Here is a 10501-nt window from a genome sequence, read left to right as displayed (position 1 = left end):
TTTTAAATTTTTTAAATTGTCATTATTTTCTGTACAATTTAAAAAAGCTATTTTTCTAAATAGATCTGTTATTACTTGAATTTGTATGTGTTAATAGAGATGTTCGCAGCTTGAGAACAGCTACATAGAGTGAAGCAGGCTTATAAAGGTGTTATATTCGTTATTTTCAGTAAAACTAATACAAATAGACATCATCATATAGTCAGTATTAGGAAGCTGGATAATTTCAAGCTAGCAGTCTGACCTACTAAGTGTTGTATGAAAGAGCTTTGTTTTGACAACATACTTTTTAAATAAGGGTACATTCCAAGAAATTTAAGGTCATATATATCTATATCTATATCTATATTTATATATCAATATATATAAAAAGGTGATCTCTTTCTTGTTTCATAATTTACATTGGAAGGAAACAGAAATGGAGGATTACTGTTCTCTAGTGTCTTTGATTCTCTTGTGAAGTAGACCTTTGGGGATAGCCAAGTATACATGTCGCTGCAGGGTGCATGCTGAACACCTTGCTTAGCAGTATACAGTCAAGAGTTGGCCTGTGGACTAGAATCTGTCCTTATGACTGCACAAGAACTTCCCAACTCTTGTGTAATAAAATTATCTAGCTTATCTATGCCTTATCATCTAGATGTGGGGTCACTTTGGACAGACAGCATGCAAATATACTGTGTTCTAGCATAAATGGTTATACAGGAGCTATAGTGTTTGTTGTAAAGATATCGGATCATTCTTGGCTTCTGCTGAATGCCTTTGAAAGTGACCTGCTGCCTCCCGCCTTACATGAGGGAAAGGGATCTGCTACTGTTAATACTACATAGTTTTCTTGCGAAACTGTTCTATGCAGATTGCTTCTACTACGAGACAGCTAGGTGTTTCTCATTGTCTGCACTGTGAGTAGTTGGGGATCTACATCAGAGAGAGGTGGAGTGTTACTTACCCCACTAGGGGCAGTGCCTTGCAACTACGAATGCTTAATGATTCATAAAAATGTGAAGTATTAATGAAGTTAATCCTTTATCGTTTACAGGTTTCAACAGCAGACCAGTGTCGTTCTTCCCCTAAATCTCTGATCTCTTGCAATAAAAAGTCACTTTATCTTCCACCAGAAATGCCAGCTATTCATATTGAATTCACTGAATATTACTACCCAGATGGAAAGGACTTTCCTAGTAAGACTTTTTTTTTTGTACCGAACCATAAATTTTGTGTGTTATGTTCACTTTTATGAATATGAATATTAATACCGATTCCAGGTTGACAGTTGGAAATAGGTGATGGCTTTCTAAAACTGAAAGAACACAACACTGCTCCATTTCCACAGTGCTTGCTCCTGGCAAACTCCTATAAATACTGGTTTTTATGAAGATGGCTTTTAAGTCTGACAACACTCACAGTATTTTACTGACACATAAATGCTTCATTCTCCAATGTATATGTATTGTTTCTGCAGTTACACTGTCTGACTACACAAAAGACATCACTGGCTACTATTGCAGTAGTATCTCAGACGCAACAAAGACCTGCTGGAGTTATTTTTATTAACGTGTTATGGGGCTGGCCCTGTGTTATATACAGAAATGTCAGTAAATTTGTTGGGGACGGGACTTGAGGACAACAAATCTCCTTGGTCCTGCCTCTGTAATGAGGACATTCTCCTCCTCTCCTCAGAGTTCTATTGTAGTATTAGCTTTTACATTCAAAGATTCAGTTACTTGTTTGGAGTAAGAGCAAGAAGCATCACTGTACGTATCCCCTAACAATTCATTCTTCCTTGGGACCAAAGGAGTGGGTTTCCATTCTTTCTCTGGCATAAAATACCAGTGGAATGTAAGTCCACACTTGTTTTAAAACAAACAAACAAAAACCAACTCCTAGACATTTTACTTGTTCTCATGATTCTGTTTTGTTTTCTCTTTTAGTTCCATGTCCAAACTTGTATGGCCAGCTGAATGCTTTACAGTTCACCCTGGATGAGAGAAGTATTCTTTGGCTAAATCAGTTTGTGTTGGATTTGAAACAGAGTCTTATTCAGTTCATGGCTATGTACAAGTTAAATGATAATTCAAAGTCAGATGAACACGTTGATGTTAGAGTTGATGGGCTAATGTTAAAGGTATGCTGTCATTGAGGAGGGGTTTAGTGGTTCTTTGAAAGAAAATAATTTTCTCATATTCTGAAAAGCTGTTAGCCAAGCAGCTTAAGGAATAAATTAACAAATAAATGAACAAACAACCCATGCAATAACCAATGCTGCTCTGGAAAACTGTGCAGAATATGATGGTTTGAAGACAGACATCTGTCTTCCATGCTACTTCATCTGTGTCCTAGGGGTATTTTGGTTTTATATTGAAGACCTGAATGGGAGTATTAACAAACTGTTCAACTCTGTTCAATTAAGCTGACACAGCAGAAGAAAAAAAAAAAAGCAAATTATCTATTTCTTATTATTGGTGTGCTTGATGTTTACATATCATATAGTTAATTTTTATATAGTTACATATTCAGTTATTTTGTTCTGAGTCCTTTATTTACATGAAGAAGCTTCATCACTCCTGTATTTTAAGGGTCTTTAGGATGATTCTCTTACTCTGATCTTTCTAGATTTGCCACGGAGAAGTTGCAACAGAGGTAGTATCACTGATACTAGCAAAACTAGTGTGGCCAAGGTCCATGTTAGTAACATCAGATAGAGGATTTGGCATAAATTATATGTTTCCTTTAAAAGTTGCACTAAAGATATGCAAGTTAAAATAAATCCAGTTTACTGAACTATTTTGGTATTTTTTAGGAGTTGAAGTATATTTTTACGGTGAAAAAGATTTATTATGATTATCAGCAAATGATCACAAAACATCTATTTGTATTCTGCAATATTAAGAATATTATCTGTGTTAGCACATTTAATTGTTTCCTTGTATCTTACCATAGAAATAAAATACTGTACTACTCAGTGTAGTGGAAAGCCCTATTTGATAAATCACATTGAAAAACAGAATTATAATTTGGAGTTCAAAGTTGTAAATACTTGGAACACCTAGAGAAACTTTCTGCCGACCTGTTTCTGAGTTGAAGAAATTAGACACTTCAGCCTAGTATAGCTGACCTAAATCTAAATCCTTTAGATAAGAAAAGCCTGAGACTGTTAGCGTTTTTGCACAAACATTGAGTTTTAGATACCACCACATCATCCTTTTTAAACATGAGGGGAGACACAAATGATAATCTCTGAGCCTGACTTATGCCTCTTCTCTGTTGGTATACTTGAGGTCTCCTAAAATTATAATTATATTCCTTTATCTTAGCTGTCATGGCTATTATTTTGTTTCTTTAATTGTATACCTTCTTAATCTACATATTTATAACTAGACAAAATATATTTCTCTTGCAGTTCATCATCCCATCTGAAAACAAACCTGAAATTCATAAAGATCAGCCTCGTGTGCTTTCCATTCAAAGTTCAGAGATGATTGCTACAAATACAAGATACTCACCAAACTGCAGACACTCTGATCTGGAAGCTTTGTTTCAAAACTTCAAAGACTGTGAATTTTTCAGCAGAACTTTCACCACTTTTCCTAAGTCCCAGAAGAATTTTAATATTTTGCATCCAATCTTCCAGAGACATGCTCATGAACAAGATACTAAAATGCATGATGTTTATAAAGGTTATATAATCCCAAAATTGAATAAATATGCTTTGAAGACATCTGCAGCTACAGATGTTTGGGCCTTGCATTTTTCCCAGTTTTGGATAGATTATGAAGGAATGAAAAGTGGGAAAGGCCGACCAATAAGCTTTGTGGACTCATTCCCACTTTCACTTTGGATTTGCCAGCCAGTAAGATTTGCAAAGTCACAAAAAGAGCTTTTATTGCATAATCAGACAGCTTTGAACATTCCAAAAAGCGAGTCTAGTGACCTTACTAATAGACTGCAACGTAAAAAACTTTTAAAGGAATATTACAGTGGTGAGACAGAGCCCTTAACCAATGGCATTCAAATGTCAGACACTTCAGGAGTGCTTTCTGAAAGCTCTTCCTCTGATGCAGATGTACATGTTCTTGTCCATGTTCAAAAACATGTAAGCATGCAGATCAATCATTACCAGTATCTCTTTTTGCTGTTTCTCCATGAATCCCTTGTGTTGCTCCTGGAAAACTTAAGGAATGATGTAGAAGCAGTGACAGGAAAACCTGCAAAGCAAACGGATGTCTGCATTGGGATCCTACTGAAAAGTGCGGAACTAGCCTTACTACTCCATCCAGTGACTCAGGGAAACCCTTGTAAGTCTGCAGTTGTGCAAGAAGAAAGTCCCGTGGCATCAGAGCTCTCCCCTCTGGGAAATGGGGAAGCTCTTACTTCAGAGAGTAAATTAGTTGGCAATAAGGTAGTGCAAGCTGGTATTACTAATTTTGATTATGTAAGTGACTGCAAGCCTCTGAATGCTGAAGCTAATAAAGGAGTTTTAATAGATCCTCTTTTGTTTAAATCCAACAGTAATACAGATTTTCAGAAAGGAACGTCATTTTCAGATGATGCTTCAGATAAAGGTTTGGGAGATACGAGTGAAGGAGGAAGCAGTGGACTTTTTAGTAGAAGTGATTCAGAGGAGGTCTGTGGACCTCTAAGTGAGAAAAGCAGCTTGCATCCTAGGGATTCAGTGTCCATTTTAAATAAGAGAGAAGATTCTACTGAATTTTTCATTGATAAAGAGGATGACAAAACCATATTCTCAAATAAGTTAAATGAACAGAAAGGTACAACTGAAGGCTGTCCTAACCAAGTCACTGACTTGGAAACAGAAACTGCCTTAGAATCTGAAGATCTTGAAATCAACAAAGAGAAAGTGACTTCAGTTAGAATGTTTTCATCCCAGTCTTCATCAAGGTATAGAAGATTTCATACTAAATCAATTTTCCTGCTATTTCAAAATATTTGTCAATCCTGTTGGCCACATATTTTTAGTAATGGTCAACAGAAGTGAACATGTAGTAGGTGAGAATTTTTAAAGTACATAAAGATGTAAGATATGCAGTATCCAGCATTCAATGAAAGCTCAAATGAACTGTTAGGTAATTGATTTAAACTATTTACATTCAGTTTAAGTGTTACAAAGTATGTATAGAGAAAAATATTGACACAAATATTAGGAATGCATGTTGTTGCTATGCATGTCTCCTTTTCTTGATAAAGGATTATTGAAAAATCATGTTTTTTTCTTTTATATCTTGGGTGGCTTAGAGGAATTTTTTAAAGTAACTTCAGTGTAGTTCCTTTAATTTGAAATAATGATTTCCTAATGTCTTTATATTTAAAAAGTGCAAAGCCTAAGGAACGCTGTCCGTCCAACCTCCCTGCATTCTCTGTTTCTTACAAGAATATGAAGAGAAGTCCATCACAAGTTTCTCTGGATACCATCTCTATTGATAGTATGATGCTAGAGGATCATTTGATAGAGAGTGATGGAAGTGACAGCCAAAGCTTTCTGGAGAAAGGTAAGTAGGTTTAACCATATTTTTAAGCAATACTTGAAAATGTTGTTTGTTACTAAAATAATACTCAAAAAGATTGTAGTGCAGCAAATCCTAGATACTTTACAGCACTATTTCTGTTAGCTTCTTCAGTCAGTGATATCAGGTATGTTCACAGCACATCATTTCAAGGGAAAACATTAAGGTGTGGTACTTAAGGAGTGCTACTTAATTAAACACTACTTTATTTTCCTCTCTTGAGGAGAGTAAAAGCATTGCAGTGCTATGTTGCAAATCTGAATTAAGCAGAACTGTTCCCTGCTTTGCTTAAAAGCCATTGTTTTGGCTGGAAGTGTTTGCAGGTTTGTGCTCTGAATCAGTGTTATGCTTGAAGTGGGAAAGAAGTGTTAATTTTAAGAGCAGATGAAAAAGAAATGGATTTTCACTAATACTCACCGTGCGAACTACCAGGTAGATAGATTTAGTAGTCTCCTTGCAGACTGTTCCTTACGGAGCACTTCCTAGCTATTGACTTGTCTAACAATAGGTATTTGTCCAATTTTTGCTCATCTGTGCATTAGTGTTTGCTCCTGATCTGAGGGAGGAATTCAGGCATATGGTAGTGATGTCTACATGGTCTGTAGTATTGCGGACTTATGCACTTGTAATGATCTAGTAGCTCTTTGGCAAAACTGATTAAATAATTTTCTAATCTTGGGAAATACAATAAGAAGACTTTATTGGTACCTCTTTTCTGATAAATTCTTGTTTGAATAAAGAATGACAATATTTTTTTCCATAGGATCTCTCTTCAGTCTAGAGCAATAGGGAGAGGAATGCTTCACTTGCAAAGCTGTTATATATTTGGATTGTAGGTGTATTCCTGTATGTGCTTATGTGGGAGATTTTATGCCATAAAATACATTTTCCATTTTAAATAACCTTTATATATCTTTTTAGCTTGTTAAACAATATTTAACTGCAGGTTAAGTCTGCATGCTTTCTAGTTGTCAAGGAAACACTACCATGATTACTCCAACAAAAATATATATAGCTTATTTCTCTAAACGTAAAACTGCAAACATTTGCTCTAAAGGCACTGTGCAGTGTTTTAGATACGTGGCTTGGAAGCTTTAATCTTTTTTTTCTGATGGATCAGTTTATAGTTGATTTGGAAGACTGAAAAAGGGCCTTCACAATTTCTTTAAACAATGCATGTAGAGTGCCATTTTGGTTTTTCACTATGTCCTGCGTTACTTGCATAGCATCTAAAACTCTGAACTCTCTGTAAGAGACATAGATTTGGCAGCTCAATCATAAATATTTGTTTAATAAGCCATTCAGCTCATTTAAAAAGATCAGTTAATGTATGCATACAGTAACAGACGCTTTATTCTTAATACAAGAGTGATTCAGGTTATCCTATGCTAACTTTGCATTTTTTCTGATGCATATACGGAAGGTATTACAGCCACAAACTATCAAAGCCCATCAGAAAATGGCCATGAAGGAGGCACAGTGATTGAAAATTGTGATGGGTCATCTCCAGATGCCATGAGTACTGCTTCAGAGAATGCCCATGAGACTAGTGAAGAAATGGTAATATTATTGAATTCCATTAGAATACATGCTTCAGTAAATTAAACCTTAAAATAGAGCTAAAATTAATGCTTTTAGAGGTGATTTTTCCAGTAGTTTTGGGAGCTTTTGTTAGTGCATTATTTAAGCCTATGAATCTAGTGCATAGTGAGTGCAGTGAGCGCTCTCTGTCCTCATTATCTCCTCTATAGCCACTGTTGATAAATGACAGTAGCCACTTAAAAATGTCAGAAAATATTTCTACTTTAGTACATAGCAATATTTTATAATATCATAATGGTTTTTTATGCTCTGCTGAATATGATATTTTAAATGATTTTTTTAACACCACCGAGTATAGATAAAAGAAAGCACCATAACTGACATCTCTTATATGAAGATATTTCCTTATCACTGGTAGCATTCTGTAGTATTTACAGATTGGAGCATAACAACTGCCTTAGTGGGTTAGATCAGAGATGCCTCTTGTCCAGGATTATGTCAGGACAATGCCCAGTATTTACAGAAGATTATCAGAATCGTGCATGCAGGAGAGATCCACTCACTGAGACATTCTGCAGAGTCCAGGTTTTTCCATCTGCCTGCCTACTTATTCTTTGCTGATCCTTGCCCTAATCAATGCTTCTTAAATTATGTTCTTGTATCAGTTAGGGTCATGAACTGGAAACTTAACAGTATATGGGTCCAAAGACAGTGAATTTAATGAAATCTGTTGTGTGCTTGCTGACATATTTTCCTTTTTAGTGATGTTAGTCATGTAATCCTACCTTTGCTTTAAAATATTTGTGGATCACCTTCATTTAAAAAAAAAAATAAATTAAAAAGCAGCTCACTTAAACCTGACTGGTTTCTTTTAAATACATTTTCAATTATCTGTGCATATAGGTAATATGGAAAAAAAAAATTCATTCAAATTGTTACACAAGTGCATGTTAGCATATTTTTTTCTACTTGTAGAATGTAACTAAAAAGTCATTAGAAAAATGACCCCAAAATAGTAGCAATGATGATGGATATATATCTTCTGATACCAAAGCTGACTTTTGAAACTGGCTGCTACTTTTCTTTTGAAAAATACTTAAATCCAATACATAGAGAAAAAGGGCTGACTACTGTGCAGATAGCTCAAGTTTAGTAGCCTATCCTGAAGCCTATCTGATTCAGCACTGCAAATGCATGCTTATGATATGCATGAAGTTGAATGCAGCCTTAGAAAATTTCAGGTGTCGCATAGGTCACATGCTTCTTTGTCAGAGTGGGGAAAGTCTGTCTCACTTCCATTACTTTTCTGGCCAATTCTGAATTGGTATTAGTGGGTAATAAATACAAGTGTCTGTCTTTGGACAGTCAAGCAGCCCATTGTCAAGCCAACGGGTACAAAAAGAGAAGAAGAAGAAGAAATAAGAAAACTTTGTGTTTTTCTCTGAGCAAGGGCTATGGATACAAAGATTCTTTCCTTTTATGGGTGAAAAGTTTTAGACAGAACTTAAAAAGCAGTAACCACTGTAAATTCAATTTATAATCTCATATTGTTTTATCTTGATTTTGTTGACAGATGTCTGTTGTAGTTTTCCAAATATTTGGTGTTAATGGTGAAATTGACATCAGAGGTGATGACACAGAAATATGCCTACAGGTCAACCAAGTGATACCAAATCAGTTGGGAAATATCAGTGTTCGACACTATCTTTGCAACAGAACTATTGGTAAGAACTAACAACAGGATGTCAGTGTTGTGAAACAGGAGTTGGAAACATTTGTTCTAAGAAAATAAAAACCACTCTATTAGCCTTAAAGCGCAAAGCACTTTATATAGTACAATATCATCCTTTTTATGCTGGTTTAGAGTACCTACTCTAATTTCTTTCCTAATTGCTGTACATTGAAAGGGAAGGAAAAATGGAACCATTTCTGATAGCGCGGGTAAAAAAATACATTGTATTGAGTTCTAGTCATTAGTTTGCTTTTTAAAAATCAAATAAGTTCGTTAAATTTTGTTATTGTTTTAGGAAGATGGAACTCCTTTACTGCTCTACCGATACTTTGCTTAAACATACCTTGATTTGAAAGGCTGTTTCTTTTATTCAAGATCTATTTCTCTAGATTAAAGTAACACAGTTTAAACAGATGTATAATCTGTGTTTTAAGAGAAGTTAAAAATTGACTGTGTCAGAAAAGATGAGCTGCAAGGACAGCCTTTGGGTGGTGGTGTTTTGTTTTGTTTTTTTTTTTTAAGCTTGATAGGAACGCAGAGTGTAGTTTCATGCCAGATATTTGCACAGCTAGATCAACCATTGTATTGTCAGAGCTGTGTTTGAGTGTGAGCACATATCCATTCTCTGCCAGAAAACCTAGTTCACATACTGTGAGGTTTTTTCCTTGGCATCGTGTATTGGCATGCCACTTCATGTCACAGCTTGCTTTGCTCCCCTCTGCCAGCCTTCCACATGGATTGCTGGATGCCAGCTCTGTTGTGCTGCAGGGTTTTTGGGGCAGATCCATGATGCACCTGCTTCCTGCTTCTGGCTCATCTCCCTTCCCAGGAAACAGCTATAGCAGCTGTTGGCTGCCATTTATTTCCAGCCTTGTAGCAGTGTGGATTTTCTTCAGGAAGTTGTACTTAGTGATACAGCCCCTGATGTCCTAGCTAAAGAACCCATCTACTGCTAAGCTGAGCAGTTGCCTGAGCAGCTGTTGCATGTTGTTGCAGTTGCATTCAGGCATCTGAAGGCAAGAGGGAAGTCCAGCAGGGAAGATTCATGGCTGACCTTCAGTTCACACAGCAGGCAAACTGATTTCTGATTTTCTGTCATATCCTCTGTAAAAGCAGGAGGGAGTAGATAGTAAGAACATGCCACCTTTCTGCTCTCATGTGGATTGAAAACTAGAACCTGCTTCCTCTGGTTCAGCTGCTTATGAGAGGCTTCTGCACTGGCTGGTTATTTTATGGACTAAAGGTTATAAGGTGATTGGAATCTCCAAATACTTAATCTTCATATCTCTTCCTTTCTGGTGGGTATCTGGGTGGGTGGGCTAACAACACTTTTTTTGTACATCGCTGGTCACTCCCATTCTGTAGTGTACATCTTTTCTTCTCTCCACTGTAGTGCTGTGCTTTCTGTACTGAATCAGGAATCTTCCGCAGCCACTGCTGCTCCCCATCTCCCACATTTATTCTAATGTAAGAACTAAGGGAGAAAAGGGAGAAAACAGTTGGGTTTTTTGGTTTTTTTGTGGGGTTTTTTGTTTGGTTGTTTTTTTAATAATTCCAGAGAATCAAGGTTGGGAAAAAGCTCAAGAATTAAATCAAAAGAAACAATTTAAATGACTTAATGGTAACAAAATACAAGTAAAAGAACCATTGGTATACTTTCTTATGCTTTTGCTCAATAAAGGCACCCCCCCCCCCCCCCCCCACC

At 36.2% G+C, this 10501-nt stretch overlaps 1 protein-coding gene across 1 annotated transcript in view; it reads left to right on the top strand.

Annotated features, from left to right (window-relative positions):
• LOC104461395 (UHRF1-binding protein 1-like) overlaps positions 1 to 10501 on the top strand; it is a 29425-nt gene that overhangs the window by 9426 nt on the left and 9498 nt on the right. The window contains exons 5-10 of the mRNA XM_010072978.1: positions 1040 to 1181; positions 1932 to 2125; positions 3401 to 4899; positions 5332 to 5507; positions 6946 to 7082; positions 8638 to 8788. Of these exons, the coding sequence (XP_010071280.1) occupies positions 1040 to 1181; positions 1932 to 2125; positions 3401 to 4899; positions 5332 to 5507; positions 6946 to 7082; positions 8638 to 8788 (2299 nt within the window). The remainder of the gene's footprint in view (positions 1 to 1039; positions 1182 to 1931; positions 2126 to 3400; positions 4900 to 5331; positions 5508 to 6945; positions 7083 to 8637; positions 8789 to 10501) is intronic.

Source organism: Pterocles gutturalis, unplaced genomic scaffold (genome assembly GCF_000699245.1).
Source record: "Pterocles gutturalis isolate BGI_N339 unplaced genomic scaffold, ASM69924v1 scaffold44527, whole genome shotgun sequence".
NCBI lineage: Eukaryota > Metazoa > Chordata > Aves > Pterocliformes > Pteroclidae > Pterocles > Pterocles gutturalis.
This window is presented reverse-complemented; position numbering and strand designations above follow the sequence as displayed.